At 41.5% G+C, this 18,993-nt stretch overlaps 1 protein-coding gene across 1 annotated transcript in view; it reads right to left on the bottom strand.

Moving 5' to 3' along the window:
• The window catches only part of sos2 (son of sevenless homolog 2 (Drosophila)), a 32,882-nt gene extending 14,011 nt beyond the window's left edge, over positions 1–18,871 (bottom strand). Inside the window, exons 1-8 of the mRNA XM_075488057.1 lie at positions 17,975–18,871; positions 7,837–7,962; positions 7,505–7,636; positions 7,132–7,296; positions 6,832–7,038; positions 4,169–4,312; positions 3,838–3,948; positions 37–135 (exon numbers count right to left, since the gene is read on the bottom strand). Coding sequence (XP_075344172.1) covers positions 37–135; positions 3,838–3,948; positions 4,169–4,312; positions 6,832–7,038; positions 7,132–7,296; positions 7,505–7,636; positions 7,837–7,962; positions 17,975–18,058 — 1,068 coding nt within the window. The 5' untranslated portion in view covers positions 18,059–18,871. The remainder of the gene's footprint in view (positions 1–36; positions 136–3,837; positions 3,949–4,168; positions 4,313–6,831; positions 7,039–7,131; positions 7,297–7,504; positions 7,637–7,836; positions 7,963–17,974) is intronic.
• Between the last annotated feature and the right edge of the window lie 122 nt (positions 18,872–18,993).

The raw sequence follows: 18,993 nt of genomic DNA, 5'->3' as shown, positions 1-18,993 counted from the left end.
GTTATTGACTACAACAGCCCACACATCAGTATATACCTGCAGCAGCTCAAAGTAGTGCATACAGTGGTACACCGGGACCATCATCAGCTGGGGGAGGACATACTGGACAGCTTCTTTGAAGCCCTCTGCAATCGACTGGAGACAAAAAAGGAATGTTACAACATTTACTGATAAACCACTACGATGTCATTAGAATCAAGAATCTTTATTGTCACTATGCAGGCACAATGAAATTTAGTTCAGGATTATGGAACCTGTAAGGAAAGAAAGAGCTTTATGTCCCAGCCTCCCAATATTAAAAGCCAGTAAAAATGAGTACACCCCCCCCCAATAAACTGATTTTCTAATGAAATGTTAAAGAAAAGTTGGATTTTTGCTTTCCTTTTCAAATGAATTCTGTGTGTTACATCATGTCTACAGCCTGTGTTTTGTCATCGTACAGGAGCCAGATGTATAAAGCTTTATTCACTCAGGACCATAAATAACTGGGGACAAAAACAATAAAACAGTCCACTTTAGAAATACTGTAATTGAAATTAAAAAAAAATATTAATAAGAGATGTCAAGGACCTAAAAATAAAATAAATAAAGTGTATGTTTTAGTCTCTAATTGTTAAAATGGTGCAGACAAGAAGCTGCAGGGTGACGAGTGGGAGGAAAAAGTAGTTGACCAAGTAAAGCAGCAGCGTAACAGGGGTGGGGGGTGCATCATAGTATCCACTTTAATCTCCTGATCCCCTGATAGACGACTCAGAATCAATATGCTAGTACTCAGACTCCACAGCAGCGGCCACAGTGTCTGCATGGAGGGAAGGAGCATGGGGATGGGAGGGGAGGAAGACTCATGCCCATGGAAGAGATAGACATCAGCTGCCTGACGCACACTGACAGACACCACAGGAACAATGACCTAAGTTTAGATCGTGTTATTGATATGTCAGTATCCTGAGGGTTTATAAAACTGTCTATGCATATTAGCACTATGAATTAAAAGAGACAGAGTGCACAACTGCTGCTGGTTGTGAAAAAACAGAATATAAATTCACTTTAATTATCCTTTGTTTGTCATCGCTATACATAATCTACCATCATATTTCTTTTCTATATAAAGTGAAATGCTTTTTAGAGCCCCAATGGGATTTTGCGTCCAATCGGAACTCTAGTTCAGCATATCCAGGTTTCACTAAACCAGTATACGACATTTACACGTAGTTACATTTAGAGTTAAATTATAAAATATTACTTTGAGATGTTAAAGTCACGTTTTATAGGTGCTACTTTAACACCGGCACGCATCACTGTGACCGCAAGCCAAACATAAACTCAAAGCTTTAGTGATGCTGCACACGCGGACTCCGAGCAAAACACGTTCCCGTTTCACAGACGTACAGGCGCTGCTTGCATTCACGTTGCGGTCTTTGCAATCTTAATTCACGGCTTATTTTCAACATGAAATGTGCCTTGGGCCATCTGCCCCCCTCCCTTCTCCCAGAGAGAAAAATGGCCTGCAGTGTGGCTGCCTGTTCTATTTTTAAAAGCCGATGCAATTTACCCACAATACCAGACGGAGCAGAGTGCAGGGGCTGAGTGCTCGACAGACACATCTATCTGAAAGAGGGGGAGGGAGAGAGGCAGCGAGTCAAGAATGACGGAGGGATAAAGATGAAGTGCGCACAATGAGACAAAAGCTGAAGAGGAGGAGAGAGGCTTTAATGATGCCACTGCTACAGGTTTTATCCACGCTTCAGATAAAGCTGCAACGAATATTTGTTTATGAGAGGAGCTGTGGATTAAAGGGTCCACATAACGGTTTGTGTTGTACAAAGAGGGTGCCGAGATGATGAGATGGAGAGTCCCTTGATGCTGAACTGCCATTACATCACCCACCACTGGGACCACTGATGATCAGAATGCACGTACAAACACACACACACACACACACACACACACACACCTTTGTGTTCAGCCACATGGGCGATTGGGTTTACAAAATCACATCATGGCCGATGAATTAATGCTGAAAATAATTTCTCCTTTCAGTCATCTGGGAATTCCAGTGTTTCTGTATAAGCTTGCAAAGGAGGAAACCTGATCATTTGAAAGAGTTTCAGTTTCAAGGCTCTAAATGTGGGACTTAATTTACTTCATTTTTATGGTTTTGCCACAGGTTTCCTAAGTTGGATTTTTGTTGTGAGAATCATATAATTTTTTAAAAAATGAGTCTGTCTACTGACTGATTTGTACTGATTTCATTTTAGCTCTAAATCTCTGGCAGGATTTCCAGCCGCTGGCAATGCAAATCTAAAGTGATCTTTTTAAGAGCCCAAAACAGAAATGTTACCCAGTCCCGTTTCCATTGATTGGTTTGAAGCAAATACACTAGTTTTACGTAGCGTCGCCAGAGGGTGGTCCAGTGGTAGCAATTCAGTAGAAGTTGTTGTTCTAACCTGAAACAAACCTAAAGGAGGGGAAAAACAAAACAACTGCGTGGACACCCGCAAAGGGAAAATTGAGAGAGCTCTTCTACAGGAATGAGTTTCAATCATTTCTTGTTTAAGAAATAGCAAAAACGTTCCGCTGAATTTTCACCAACAATCCAAAACCTTACTTTCATCTATAATAAAGAACAACAACGTTTTCTTTTATCATTCAAAAGCTGACATTGGGTATAATTTGGGAATCATAAAACAAACTAAAAAAAACAGTTGATTTTGAACATTGTTGCATTTAAATTTTCTGTTGATGACTAACAATGAACAGACTAATACCTGGAGCTCTAAAATGAATAAACGTAGAAGGATAAACCACACAGAGACCCTAAGCACATTTCTAATAACATGCCATGGCTTGTGAAACGGAATAGCTTTTTATAAATCATCACGTGTTGTGACTATAGTATACAAATAATCCTATATTTTTAACTCCTGTGCCCTTTCTCTGCCTCTCTCACACACAATGAGCATGTGAAAATAAATACAGAGTGCGAGTATTCAGGGGACATCAGCAGTGGTGTTTATCTAACTTGGGTTAGACTGGTGGTTCTCGAGTGAGGCCTTAACCTTAGGTACAGTACGGTGCAGTACAGTCGGCCAGTTTGTTTTTGACTTTACTCAGCACAAGTAATGTGAAAAGATCCACAGGGGGGCTTAAATGTATGATAGAGCAAAACTGGACACTTGTGTTGAAAAGCTTTAAAAAAAGAAAAAGAAAAGAGGAGCAGAAAACTGGCTCATTGTGTAAACACTGTTCGTGTAAATGAGTTTGCAGCCCTGATGCTGCTTCGGTCGGCCTCGCTGGTCTTCGGCCAGAGAAAACACCAGCAAACATTTCATCTTCAAAGGCTGCCAAACTGCACCCCGCCGAGCCTAATTCAATGCTGTTCTTGTGAGGAATGTCCAAATAAAACAAAACAGCAGCGGTGAATAAAGTGTACACAGGACGCTGAAATATGTCATGACATGCCCTAAAATGATATTGAGAGGAATTCCACCCGACACAAAAGGTTAACTTCAAAGCAAAACAGGAACAAATACTCGAACACTGTTTGCTGGGTGTCAACACACAAATGTGCACTTTCGTATTTTATAAAAAAAAATTAAAAAATTCCCCATTTCTTTGGGAAATCTTTTTTTTTTTACAAAGTGTGCAATTACAGGTGAAACGCGAGTGTGGGATGTAGCAGTCTGGAGGGTTTTCATAAAATGATCATTAAATGTCGCAAAGTCAATCTGATTCAAACTCAGTAAAGAAAATGATTCATCTTTTTACAAGGCTGTACTTCGTTAATGGGTAAATCAAGCAAAGCTAAAGAGAATACTCGCTGTACAAACAGCTCACCTGGAAGTAGAGGCCAACTGTAGGTCGTGCCATCAGGCTGCTGAAGTGCTCATGAAAATCCTTGCTGAGGATATCCTGAGACAAGGTCTCGTAGGGGTCAAACGCCTGCTCCTAGAAGACAAAAAAGCCCCAAAGCAACATAGATTAACCAAAGCGTTTATATTAAGTGTCATACTAAGTTGTCAGCTCATTCTCACAGAATTATTCTGCTGGTAGTTAAAAGGAAAACTACTTATTGAAGTGACATTATTTCCAAGCTGCATACTGTCGCTATAAATGGGACACCTGCATGTGGAACTGGTGAGTTTTGAGGTTTCCCTCTGCCCCGTACCTCTGCTAGATCTTCAAAGCAGCTGCCAACCAGCGGGTGAGGGCTGCCATCGGCGGTCATCTCCACCGCGTCCTCGATCAGTCCGAGGAGCTTCACCGTCAGCTCGTGGATGTCCAAGATGTTACTGAAGATCACCTCAACATCCTGCAATGACAAGTCATGTGATGACTGCCGTGCACATACAGGTTTATGATCCCGGTGAGGGAAATGATGATTCATCGGTTTCAACTGTACGTTTTACAAATTACTGGTATGTGTGGAATTAGAGGCAGATAGCTGCGCAGCCTCTGCCATCTCTGCCAGTCACACAGACACAAATCACTGTTTCGCATGGAGGCTCCACACATCAAGTTGAAGTATTTCCAGTTAGTTTTAAATATTACAGGACCAACTAGCTTGCTTTGCAGCAAGGCAACTCCCAAGACAGGAGCTCCACATTACCATTAGTTGTGTGGAAAATTAATTACGTGGCTAATTAGCATATCGATACATATGCCTGTTACCCATTCTATTTCTCAGCCTACATTCAGTAGGTGTTCGCAATACATGAACAGCTTGACAGACACTCAGTTAAACAGTATGTCCGGTAAACATACCTGCATTTGTCTGTCCTGTTGTCATGTAATCTCCCTCGTATTCCCAGAACTGGGGACGTGAACAGAGCAGTTCACTTTTTTCAACTTCTCTTTCATGCAGAGTTAATAGTTTCTTAATTCCTTGAGTGATGTAAAGGCGCTCATACATTTTCAGAATTTTTTACTTTTGCCAGTCATATGTTTTCTTCATTCTTTGTTCCATTTTCCAATTATGTCGTTTTTCTAATTCATTGTTCTATTCATTCCCCATACCGCGCAAAAATAAAAGTCTGAATGGACAGTGTTTACCTCAGACTTTTTTTTTTTTTTTAATTCAAAATAAATTTAACAGACAGATTAAGTATGAAATTACTGGTGTAATAAGGCAGTCGGTTAGAATAGGAAGGATAACTGTGGCACTGCTATAAATTGTTTCTTAATTAAGTCAAGGACTGCTAATTTCCACCAGTGTTGGAGGAGGTGGGGGTGTATGTACCAAACAATCTGCTCTTTCTGCTCTGAACACTTTTAATCACGTACACGTTTGGGTGGTATCAAAATAAATACAAATAAATCCTCTGGAAAGCATTAAAAAAAAACATATACTGAGTGCATTGCGAATGGAAGTGCTGATTGCTAATTTTGCGAGCCAATAGAGCCTTAATGGGAACAAAGCTGAGGTAAATAAAGACAACCAGGTTATTTAAGCACACTTAATGTGTTACAGAGTGCAGAGACTGTGAGAATCTGATCTAAACAACAACTGCGCGATCCATTTTCCTCAGGAAATAATTAGTCGAGCAGATGGGAACTCTAAAATAGTACGAGGCGCTTACCGACTGCTCGAGTCTGAAAAGAAGTTCAGCCCCGTCATTATTTGACTCTCTTGACATCTCTGAGTAATTTCAGATTATGCTGTGTTTCAACAGACATAATTGAGGTTATTCTGGCAGGAGCTGCAGATGTCATTCCTGTTTCGACTTAATTACATGCTCTGCATTCCTCTGGGCCTCACAAAGGTTTATCCTCCTCACCAAAATGATACCACATATTACCCAACCCGAAATAAGCAAAAGCCACAGCGACCCATGGAACTCAACTTTCCATCTAGTTCTTCTGAATCTGCAGACACCCTCTTCAATTCCTTAATTTAACTATACTTTATACCTGACTTCTAAGGGTTATAATGATACTTTAAGTTTATACTTCTGTGACATACGACACGTGGTGTAATTTGCGTGCCGTTTTTGTTGGTTGTTCCTGAGAGACTTGGGGAGAGACTGTCCATTCACGGGTCTGCTTACTGGAAGAGACGGGTGTGCTTGGGTCATACTTCAGGAGTTGGAGCCCTGACCTTCTTTATTTATTCTTTTTTTTTTAGGCATGGCTATACTGACAGTTTGATGATTTGTGATCATTCCACGTACAACATGATTGATCTGATCGACACAAAACTACAGAAAAATCTATTCGGCCATTTCAACTAGCTCAGTGATGCGGATTACAAAGTTTCAGCTGTAATCTTTCAATAATCTTACTGTGGCTTATTAACTTGACTCTTAATAAGCTGGCTTTGGAGTAAGCTGGCCCCTGCTACTTATTCAGCACAAGAGTATTCATCACTTTCAGTTGAATTTAGCTGTTCCGAGCTGTTTCAAAGTGGATACTGATTTTCTTTTTCATTTTTAGTGAAGTAAAGATAATTGGGGCAATAAGGTTCCTACTCTGTGGATACTGACAGGAAGTAAATGTAAGTGGTTTCAACCCTGGTTACACTGTCCAAGGACGTTAATTCCTTTTTTCTTTTCTTTCTTTTTTAACATGCAGCCTCTGTAATCATTGACAAGTAATTAAATGGTGCCCATAGTGTTGACTTGTGGGATTTGTCATTGGTTAAACCCTTTTCAGAAATCAGAAAATGTGTGGAAAACTGCTTCTGTGTACTCTGAGATTTTGGTCGGTGATTCTGGATATTAACATGTTGCGTGAGTCATACGTCTAACAGCAAAGTCTCTCCTGAAAAAATGCAAATTGGGAACAAGGAATATCCGAATGTTTGGAGCTTTTCAATTCCAAGACATTCCTCACCTGAGCTGTAAAGATTTTGGTGTTAGACAGGAAGTGATGCCGGAACACCTTGATGATAAGGTCGAGCTCTCGCAGGTACTGCCGCTCCTCTGCGATTTCAAGCCTGACCAGGTCGTCATACGTAACCTCCCCAGAAGAAGAAGGCTCCTCGGTGCACTGTGACATCAAGCCGATGTCCTCATCCTGTTCAAACATGTCCATCAACACCTAAACACAGACGGAACAGGACATCCCATCAGTTAAATCAATCAGAAGCAAGTCCAACTTTCCTCATACTGTGGGACAATTTAGGATTCTCACTTTGTCTGCGCACATGGACACCTTGATGTCTTGCTGGCTGATTTCATAGTGCCGAATGTTGCCGACATAGTTGCCTGCCAGTTTGAGTATATCTGCCGATATGTATTCAAGCACTGCCACGATGTACAGGGAAACATGGTAGTCTACTTTGTAGCCCAAAACCTCCTGGTGAGAGACGAAGCAAAAGAAAAACAATTCCGACAAAAGCATTCAAAAAGCAGCTCAAAAAAGTGTTTGTCTGACTGAACTTCAATAATGAAGCTGTCAAAACTCAAAGCTAAAGCAGATGAAAATTTCTTAAGAATTGATGAAGTCTTTATCAGAGAGTGGAGGCTGCAGAGGATGGAGAGAAGGGCTGTTGAGAAGTCTTTACCTTGAGCATGGGGTGTATCTTGTCCACGGGGAGAAGTAAGGGATTCCTTCTCTTGCGTTTCTCTATAGCTGCCTGGGCATCAGCGATTGCCCACTTATCGATAGGGTGGGGAAAAGTTTTCTGGACACGCTCCTGTGGAGAGGGAAGAAGGGATATTATTCTCTCATACTGACAGACATAAATATGAAGCATCGAGATCCTTGACCGCAGAACAATTCGATGTGTTAAAATGCAGTTGCGGTAGCAAAAGGGTCTGTAATGATTTATGATTCAACTTTTCCTCCTGAGTTCATATTCAGAACTGAAATACTAGGAGAGTGCAAAAGACATACTTCTACGTCCTGTACAGAGCGAGGCTGGGCCACACACAGCATGTTGAGCAGCTGCAGGATCAACTCCTCGATGTGCTGGAGGGCATCCTCCTTCGCCGTCAGGTTCGGGTGGACCTGCTGCTGTACCTGCATGTTGGAGACAAACGTATGAGAAGAGGTCAGAGGCAGACTCAGTAAAGGGGATGAAAAGTCTTCATGCAAATTCTTACTCAGTGTAACTTTGGATTTCATTATCCGTAGCGAGACAAATGGCTGACGTAAGCTGAAAAAGTAGTATGTAAAACTGATTATAAGACCTGATATCATCAATCTCAGTTGACCCAACTTTAATGAAATCAAGAATTCAAGCACAGGTGCTGAACAATGACACCTTTTTCTTGGCCTTTTTCAATGGCCATGCTTGTGTTTTTAGTATTAATCCCCACATCCAACTCAAATGACCACCTGAGTCTACATACCATCCTTTCTATTCCATCTGTGAGAAACCCCCCCCGTCTCCCCTAAGATTATCCATACCTGGCTAATGCTAAAATAAAACATATACTTCTTCATAACTGCTATAATAAATAATTCATAGGAAGGCATCTAAATATTTACAAAACAAAGTGGAGAAAAAGTTTGCACTGAAATTTACTATTAAATGTAGTTTGAAATGCAGAAAACCAACCTAAAAATGTACAAATGATAAAGCTACAGCACACAAATCCACAAGCATCCTCCTGATCAATGTCATAGCACACGACAGACTAAATGCCTCTGGAAGAAGGAAAGTTCTAACAGACCCATTTCCCAAGATCTGATTGAGATTCACATTTTGATTCACCAACTGCGCTCACGTGTCTTTTAAAGCAAGAGGAGCTGGAAAAACTGAAACCACAGTTTGGCCTTGTTTGTGTTTCTGTACGTCATTTCTGTTTTGATGCACACTCACAAGACCTATCGGCTATAAATAAACCGCAAGTATAAACTCTACTTGGAAAAAATACATATCAAAGGAGAAGTAGGCTATGAGATACATTCCTTCAACCCTAAAACAGGCACTTGACCAAATTCCACAGGACACCAAGAGCTGTGAGTCACCAAACTGAAACTACGGGGGTTTCCCCAGACTCCATTCACAGAATAGTTGGCCCGTTTCTGAGAGGCCCACATTTAACAAGTGTTATCTATCTCCGAAAAATGTCAGGATGGGAGACAAAGCAACGATAAAAAACAAAAGTGAATGTCACTGGAATAATAACATAGTGGAAAGTGAATGCAAAACACCAGCTACAGAACCATGACACAGCTGAAAAGGTAGAAAACTGAGGTGTTGCTCTAGTTGGTGGATCTTTCTGTTGAACCCAAGGAAGTCCGGTGTAAAAATCTGTACTTTGCCAAGCTCTTCGAGATAAGGCGGTTAGCTGATAGCAAATTATCAGGATTCTTGCTGATTGTTTTCTGAGTACAGTGACATGAACAGCTGAGATGACCTATGGATTCAGTTGACTTGGTCCTTTAACTGGACCACTGTCCTTTTATCAGTATACATGTACAAGAGGGTAATCAGGTTAGCAACCAAAGTGCCCTCGATGCAGCGACGCTGTGCACTCTGAGAAAACCTTCAAGAGATTTCTTTCCACATTGTACACCTAAGCTGGTTTTCGTACAATTTCGGCCACACCAACCAGGTAAAATCTATTTTAAAAGACAAGTCTTAGCAGAAATGAGATAATCATTTGTTTTTTTTCTAGTGTCGTGTTTGTGCTTCCGGATCATTTAAGCTAATTTCCCACCAAATTCCTTGCTTATTTTTGCAGGAATAATAAACAGAAGACTTCAGAATTTTGCACAAGACATACAAATATGTCAATATTTCACAATTAAACATCAGAAGATAACTCAACACTGAAAAGCCAATTTGTTGCCACTCTACTCGTTAGTGTTACTGAACTGAAAGAGACGTCACAAACATTTTAAGATCCACTTTGAACTGACCGAATCTTTGGGCTAAAACGGCACCTGGGGAAAAGAAGAAAAAACTCATACAAATGAGCTCGTCTCAGTGAATCCATCTGCCCTGTTTGATGAGGACTTCTAAATAAAGGAGTGAAAGCAGAGCAGGATCATGTACATGTATGACTGCAGCTCAGTGTATTTACAGTACCGTGGCAATCTGATCCTAATAGGTGGTGGATGTCTGATATAGTTGGCAGAGGACACAGAAGGGAGCAAAACAAAGTAAACACGCTCAGGTGGAAGAATAGTTGAGGAACTCCTGAATTTGAAAAGCCCTTGGTTCAAAATATCAGAGGCAAGTCGGACTTTACTAATGTTGAATTTTTGGCAACTTCAGGCTGACGGAGTGAAGGAGGAGCTTGCGCTGTTCCTATGTCATCATCAAAATCGAGATCGACCAACTAAGATAACATCATCATGATATGTTTTGTCAGACCTAATCAACAGCAATGCACTTAAGAAAATAGAGTCAGCACAGTTTGCTGTAAATTTGGAAAGATTTCAGATTTTTAAAAAAAAGAGTAGGACAGAGTCTGCAGCTCCTCTATTAATCACTTTTGATGCACATAGGTCATAAAGGCATGCGTTATGGGGCCTTTCTTTTCAATTCATTAAAGTTAGATGACCTGTCCGTTTACTCTAAATAATTTATGCAAATGTATACGAATATATAAATCTGTTTTCATTGTGAAAGAGAGACGAGACGTGAAAAAAAAACACAAAAAAACACCTTATGAGGCAGAAATTGCACATCAACACCGCTTGTTTAGTTTTTCTCGTCATGTCGTTTGCCAAGTTTTTTGTATCATATTTTCACCTCACAGAAAACCTTTTTGTTAAACATCATATTTGGGTGTTTACAAAATATTGGGGTATGGACTGGTGAGCTATATATTGGGCCCCTGAAGAGAATATTGCCTTGGCACTCCCGTTATCAAGAGTCGGCCCTGATCTTGATCGTAGGTAAGCTTTCATGCGCATTCTCTTGTGCCATGTTAGAGTGTTCAGTTTCATGGGTCAGCTCCATTATGAAGGGAAAGGCTAGCATACAGGAAGTCCCAGCGCTCGCTCACTCACTCTCACTTTCCCTGCCCCAATGCCCCCCCTTTGCCTTGTTCTCTACCCACAAAGAGTGAAAGCCCTGGGGAGACCAGATCATAGGAATACACTGAGAGGTATCGACGTGTGTACACGAAGAAGCAGCAGGTTCATGCTACACACAGTAGAGCCGGGCAAAAACTGGCAGATTAAAAAAATAAATAAATAGAAGTTGTATATAAGCCACTGCATGCTTTTCTCAATTTCCCAGTGATCCCTGTGGGTGCCACATGATGTAAATTTGACAATGGGCCCACCTCTATGTGCCTTGGCAAGCGACCCCTGTGTGGACAGTCCTGTGCCTGTGTGGTCTGTACACACTGCAAGTGTGACAAGTGTGGATAAGCTAGGAAAACAAAAACAGTAGTTTCTGGGTGTAACTAGCTCAGAGTTCATGTATAACCTGTTTGAGAAGAAGCCCTGTCAGCATATTCGCCATTATCAGAACAAATATAATTTCTCATTGAGAGCAACTCTAAAAAGACAGGAAGACGACATCTTTTGTATTCTTCACATCAACCGCAACACAGGAGCTCCTCTTCTTTCTGCTCTTTACAGTTTTAATGCACATGCCTGGACGGTGTTGACTAAATCGTAGCATGAATGCAGTCTTGCGCTGCAAAGCCTCAACTGGTTTGCACTCCACATATGCAGATATGGAAGCAATGATTTAGTCTTAAGGGCATCCAAGTCTGTCAAATTTTTTTATCAGCTGACTAATCTTCTGGAAGCAAAGGTATGTTTTGGGAATTTCGGGTACGAATACCTTTTCCCACCTCCACACTGCCTGTTTATGTGTGTGTGATACCAAAGCCCGTGTGCATTCCAACAAGAGTTGAAGCCAAACTACAGAAATCCTTTTAATAAATTTTTTTTTTAAAACTATTATAAGAATCCAAGTCATGAAATGAGAAATATTACTTTAACAGATTGGAAGTGTGACTGATCCTATTGTGTGTGTTCAGATACTTTAAACAGAACATTGTCAAATGGTCTGCCTCAAGCCACAGAGAAGCCTTCACACATCCTACCACAGCAGGATAAAATGTTTGTGCCCTACATCACTGAACCACTGATGCATGGAAACTAACTAAACTCTTGCTGTTTAGTTTATAGCAGAGCTGCCATCACGGTTTAATATCTGTGAAGCAACTCAACATGCAGTCTGATCAAGGAACAAAAAGATGCAAGTCACTAACACGCAAGCAGCTTTTTATCATCTTGTAACTATTTCATCCCCTTTTATGTAAGTTGCAACTGTGACACACAGTGTGATCAGGTGTTGTGTGCGTTGGCAGAAGGAGAACAGTAAGGCTTGGGGTAAGAATAGAGGCGGGATGGTGTTAATACTGGGCTAACATTTCTAATTCAATTCATTATTCTCCTGGCTGTGTATATGGAGCTGCATCAGGCTCAGGTTGCAGGTAATGTGGCGTGCGTGCATGCGTGTGTGTGTGTGTGATAGAGGTGGAGCTTGGGCTCGTTATTATACGAGAGCGTGTGTCACTGTTTGTGATTCATGCCATGACATCATCTGCCATTACAACCAGACTGTCTGGGGAGCCATAGGGCAGAGATCAACTCAGAGACAACAGACACACACATACTACACACACACAAACACACAAAAAGATCAATGGAGATACATTTTTGGGAAAACAACACTGACAAACGAGTACATAAGTACAAATCGAGTTAAAAAAAAGTCACAACACACATGCTTGCGACCCTTCTCGGACATTAAAGTATCCCTACTCGCATTCAGATCAGAAACACAGTAACTTGGTGGCGTGCAGGTAAGACCACATGGCTCGCTTGACCCCAGGCTGGCCTCACCCAGTGCCTGCATGTGTACACCCACCCTCCATCTGAACCCTGTCCGAGGACAAGCTGATGTTCAAAAGACCTAATTTAATACACTGGGATGTGTGGGGAGCCTGTGTTTCAATATTTTCTATGTGGAAAGCCAGGGAATGGTGCCCAGGAAATACAGCCTGTTACCAGGAATACCAACTCATCCACACAGACAAAAGCGGCAAATCGGCACATGAGCTACGCTGAACCTGAGGAATGTTTGTTATTGTTTCTTGAATTAACCTTTCAGCAATTATAACACATGTAGCTCTACTGGGTAAATAGTTCTCAGGCATGGTTTATTCTGAACCCTTGTCTTGGCTGATTATGGTGCACAGATGCCAAATGAAAATCTGCAACATACATACACTGAGTCGAGCCCAGGATCTATGCTGCATTACACTGCACAATCCTCATCTCTTCATCCACTAATTTTATGCTAACTCTCCAAGGTCAATTGTATATTACGGCACAACGTGCCTCAGATAAATCATGACATATCAGTCAAAAATTTGGACAACTCCATTTAGTCTTAGTTTGTTTAATCGAACGACAAAACACAACAGAAATTGAGACTGAAAAGCCCATTAAGAAGGTCGCTTAAAGCATTTCCAGACTGTCTCTCTGCTCTAATAACATCCTAATCTTATAAACACGTTATTACCAGACTAATCAGACTTTCCGAGTAACTTAAAGACAGAGCCTGTGCCGTACAATTGGCTATACTTAAAGGTGGGGTATGAGATGTTTTCTGGAGCATTTTTTATCATTTTGTCTGAAAACCTCCTCACGACCCAATTGCACCCACTAAAATAGAATGTTTGGGAAAAAAAATATATATTTTAGTCCATTGTAGAGGGTGTAGCAAGAGTAAATGTCTGACCAATAGAAGTAATGATGAGAGTTACTTCTATTGGATTCTGACACGCCAATCAACCGTCAGCCCCCCTCAGCCCTCCCCCCCCCTGCGCGTTCACAGACTCGTGACTCGTTCATGTGTTTTGAAGGCCTGGATTCGAGGGGTGGGCTGAAGGGAGAAGCAAGGTTGTGTATTATCAAAAATATAGCTTGCAGGAACCGTTTTTCCAAGATCTCATACCCCACCTTTAAATGTATGATGATTTCCCGTAGAGGAAGTTGGAAGTGGAAGAATGTCAACTTTCTCCTCACACAGTCCACAGCTTTGTGGCGTTGGACATACTGCGGTTAACAACTCTATCCTGCTCAAGGTGCATTAGAACGTTTCAAGGACGGTGGTCCAATTATATGGCCTTGTCATGTTGTGTCTGAAACTTAGCTTAACTGTTGAAATATTCATCTTGATGATTAATCTACAATAAGTCAGATGAAAAGTGGAGTCATGGAAAAAAGACACGCAAATGAGAATAAATATCAACAGTAAGTGGCTGTGAGAAACATCAGATTAAGTTCTTCGGGCAACAATGCACAGGAAGTTATGTTTTAAACCTCCCTGCCTTGTCACTTTCATCATCAAATCAAACGGCAGCTCAGAAAGCATATCTGCGCCAAAGTATGTGGTGTAGTAGATATGTGTGTGCCAGACACAGCGGTGCACGTGACCATAAATGACTTCTGGACGGGAGCAGTGCAGCGAAGGGTTTGACATCAATCACTCTGTCTGATGCTGAGGTGGCAACAGCTCTGTCCAGTCTGAGTGAAAGGTGCAACAAAACCACCCGACTAAAACTAAACAACCATCTCAGCTTTGGGGCAAAAAGTGAAGTGACCCTGACAGATATTAAACCGCTCAGAAAAAAAGTGGATTAAAGAGGCAACACTCAAACTCAAAGCAAGCTTGTAATCTGACCAATCCCGGCTTTAAAAGCTGGCTTGTTTCTCATGGAGCAAAGCCCCATGAACTCAACAGCACTGCACTTCTCTAACTCAACATGGCAATGGAATGAAGCTGTGCCCAGCAAAGCTCTGGCAAGCCTCTCAAATCCAGTGAAACATCAGACCTGAGGAATTCATAGTTATTAACATCAGCATGTACGTGGCAAAAATTATGTTCATGCAGCACAAGCCACGGTGCTCAAGAATAGCCAGGAGACACAGACACAAACTTCAATGCACAAGAAAACACAAGTGAGAGCTTCTATTTAAAATAAAGACGTTGTGTTTCGTAGTGTGCCATATTCCTTTAGCTGAAGCAGAGTTTTAGAAGTGTGAAAATTTGATGCCACAATACCAGGCGCTAAACGCTCTTACCAAGCACATCATCCTCACAGTTGCCCAATTAAGCTTAGATTTCCTCTATGTATGAAGTGGTCACGGTCTTTAAGAAACGTCATCCAAACAGTCACTTTTATCATCATTCAATGTGTTCATTTGTTTTTCAATCAATCATTTGTCAGACAAATTGCCAAAGATGATATTTTCAAATCACTTTTGCTGCCAGGCCAGATTAGCTAAAAATACAACATTCGATTTAACGTGGATATCAAAATGAAACAAACAAAAAACACAAAAAAAGTGGAGGTTTGGTCTGTGTGGTTGATGAAAATATATGACTGCTAAACAGATTATCACAGAAGTTGCTGATTAATCATCTATCAGTCACCGATAGTTTGGCTGTGGCTACATAAGTCCTTCTCATTTACGAGGTTCTTCCTCCAAAGATCAATCACCAGCTGAAGATCTTAAAACTACCTCCCTTTTTGATCCAAAGTGTTCTCAAATGCTTAATTCAATCATCACTATCAAACTGATTGCCAGGGACAAAGTCATGCGTGACAACTCCTTTCTTACAAGGAAGCCCCCCCCCCCTCCCTTTAGGCAGCTGTGAAAAACAGCGAGTCACTGTCTGTCAAAACCATAACAAACCTTTCTTACGTCAGTCACTGACAGGCTTTCCCTCCGGCAGTTGTGCGGCGAGTTCAGGCAGTAACGTTGCACATTGGCCCACCACCTGCTTTCTCAGTTTCACCTGACTCATCACACCACTTCTCATCTAATAAGGTTAAGTGACGATAGTAGGGCTATGTTATTTGTAAACACAATGTTGCTACTGGGTCACTTCTGTAGGCTTTAAGACTTACTAAAAGTAATGCCTCAAAAGCCTGTGTCCCGGCAAAATGAATTTAACTGCAGCCAAATCAGGTTCAGGGCTTATTGGACCAAATCTAGTTTTAGTAATTCATAAACTAAATTTGATATAGCTAAGCAAATAGGTAAGAGCTTATCGATGCAGTTGTCAGTTGGCAACAAGTTATTTAACTAACTCATCCAGCAAGTAGCTTCTCATTCCTTAAAAGACCATGTCAGAGGACACATCCTGCGGCTGTGGAAAAAATGTTACTCCGTTTCAGAGAGTCAAATTAGTGGTTGGCATCAAGCAAACAAAACAACTGAAGAGATTGCTGAAACTACTGAAACTCGATGTAGAACTGTCCAACACATAGTTTAAACCTGGATAGATAGTGATGAACACTTCTGTGAGGGGAAAAAAATGTGGCTGAAGAAAGTCTTCCTTTGATTGGAATCAGAGATAGAGTAAATGTTTGGTGAAATCTAAAGTACAGCCCAGGGCAATGTTTAATAGTTAGAGTAAGAGAATTTCTAAACTAAAAATATGGATAAAACTCAAGGTATTCAGACAGACAAGTGGTCTGAGGAGTTCAGGTTTACCCTGCTCCAGATTGATGGGTACATCGGGATTAAAAAAAAAAAAAAAAAGAGCCGCACATAAAGCGCTGCACCCATCGTGCCGACTGGCTACTGCACACGCCTACGGAGGCAGCATTAAGATCTGGGGTTACATTAGCTGGTCAGTTCTGGGTTCAGCAATGTAACGTGCCCAGAAAAATTCCAGTCAGAATCAGCTGACTTCCAAATATATACCCAATGAGCAGGTTTTTCCGCCAGTAGAATTTCTTTCAAATCCTCTGATGGCACAGGCATATTCCAAGATAACAATGTGAGGATTCATCAGGCTCAGATTGACTGGTTCAGGGAGCATGAGACATTGGTTTCAAACATGGATTGGCCACTGGACCACCAGAGGCCAGACCCTAACCCCATACTTTGGGATGTGCTGGAGAGGACCTTTCATAGTGATCCATCTCCCATCATCAGTACAAGATCTTAGGGGGAAAAAAAAGATGTCAGTGTGACTTATCAAAACAATGCTGGGTGAATGTGTGCTGCAATCAAAGCTAAAGTATGAGGGATATACACATATATATATTTATTTAGGACAGGCAGTGTAAAACCGGATAGGAAAATCAGAAATATTCCCCTTTTTTTTTTTGAACAGCAAATCAGCCCTCCCACCCCTGTCAGCAAATGCAGACTCAAAGCCACAAAAGAAGCATAAAGCAGAAAACCAGAAAAAAAATCTTGCGATGACGGGGAGAAGCAAAGATGATGCAAGAAAAAGGGAAAGAGAGGGATAGTCAAAAAGGAACTGATACAGATTGGTCCTGCTGACCAATTAAAATGAAATTCTTCTCCTGAAAGTGTCACATAAGTTTATGAGAGTGAAGTTGCATTTCTTTAGAAAAGGGGAGGAAAGCCTGACATGCAAGCATCATAAAACAACAGCAGTTGGTCTGTACATAACGAGGATTAAACATCTTAATCATAAAACCAAATGAGGAACAAATAAAGTGGCTGGGAGCATGAAGTTTCACATTGGTCTCAGGACTGCTCCACTGATAGTTTCAGCTGCACCGTGCAAATTATTAGCTCACCATAAAACTATTAAACAGAGCTTACGGATCAAGTTGCTGTAAAGACTGGTCAACATCGAACAACTTGTGCAAAATCAACGTGGAAAAGAGTCATTATAGTGAACTGCAGTGACAGACTGGTTGAACAACCACAGAAGATGAGGACAGCGGTTTCAATACGTCCAGAAGTCTGCAGCAATCGCTGGCAATCAACAAAAAACAGGGCTTTCATTTTTCAAGAAGTCAGTCGCAATCTGTCATCAGTGAAGAAAACAAAGACATTGGCTATATTTGACTGTTTAATATACGCTCTACATGAAAAGTTTACAGTTTCTTGACAAGGCTATGAGAAGCATGTCAACAAAACTGTGTTACCTAAGATCTTGATACAGATAAAACCAGTACTCTAACCCCGCACCAATCCAACTCAGCAGGGCAATGGATATTTAGATTTGAATCCTAATATGGGATCAAGACCGTAGTAGAAAAAGGACTACCTTTCGTAGGGCTTGCACGAAGAGGCCTCTCCATTTCTGACTGTTCTCGTCACTTGAAAAGTCGTATATCTGCTGGGGCTGCATTGCTGTAGCGGCTCCTGGCGTTGCCGTGATCCGGGCTGAACTGTCAGCATCGGCCCCGGATAGATAGTCCTTAAGGGTGGGTCAGTCCAAGGCAGGCACGGTGGAAAAAGTCAGACTGGCTTGTTTATAAAAGTGAAGAGAAACGCTCAACCACACCGCCAGTCCACGGTCGAGTTGGGTTTAACAGCGAATAATTAGCTACAAAAGAAAATAAGCACATGTAGCAATAAAGTTAACTCGCTAGCTTGGTGGCTAACGTAGCTGCCTGCTGCTGTAAACACGGGGCAGCGGCTAACTAAAATGCTAACAGCTAATAACAATGTTGCTAAGTGTTATACTTGCTACTTTTGCTAAACAAGGTTATAACAGCCACATTTAAATCAGTGTCACATCAAGACATAGAAGCACAACTTGTTGCCAGCTAACTAAAGCTACGAGTTATGTTTGGTTATTAGCTCCCTAAACACCTGTAACCTTAGTAAGCTAGCCGACAAGCTAACTAAGTGCTACTGGCTGCTGCTGCTGCTGCTGCTGGCCTTGATGCGCTCCGAGTTCTGTTGTGGCACACGACCAGCTCCAAACAAGGCACACTTTCTCCTTCGCAGCTCACTTCACATTTAATCATCTTCCCCGCAGCCTCCACACGCTAAATCCACCGTATATTTCCAAGAACAGCGAGCAGTCCAAGGCATACTGGTGAGCAGAGCAGCTGAACGGCAGTCGAGGTGTTTTTGGTTTGAGAAGTCGAAGATGTTCGTACCAACTCCGCTGCCTCCCTGCCTGTCTGCTGCTGCTGCTGCTCCCAGCGCCGAGCGTCCTGGCAGGCACGCGCGCATGCCGCGTAATTTCATATTTTACAGGGCAGGAAAAAAAAAAAAACATGTTTGGACTTCTGTGTGTTACACTTCACATGCTTTATGAAGACAAACGACAAA

The sequence above is a fragment of the Odontesthes bonariensis genome, chromosome 17, assembly GCF_027942865.1.
Source record: "Odontesthes bonariensis isolate fOdoBon6 chromosome 17, fOdoBon6.hap1, whole genome shotgun sequence".
NCBI lineage: Eukaryota > Metazoa > Chordata > Actinopteri > Atheriniformes > Atherinopsidae > Odontesthes > Odontesthes bonariensis.
The sequence above is the reverse complement of the archived record's forward strand: the minus strand, read 5'-3'. Positions and strand labels throughout refer to the sequence as shown.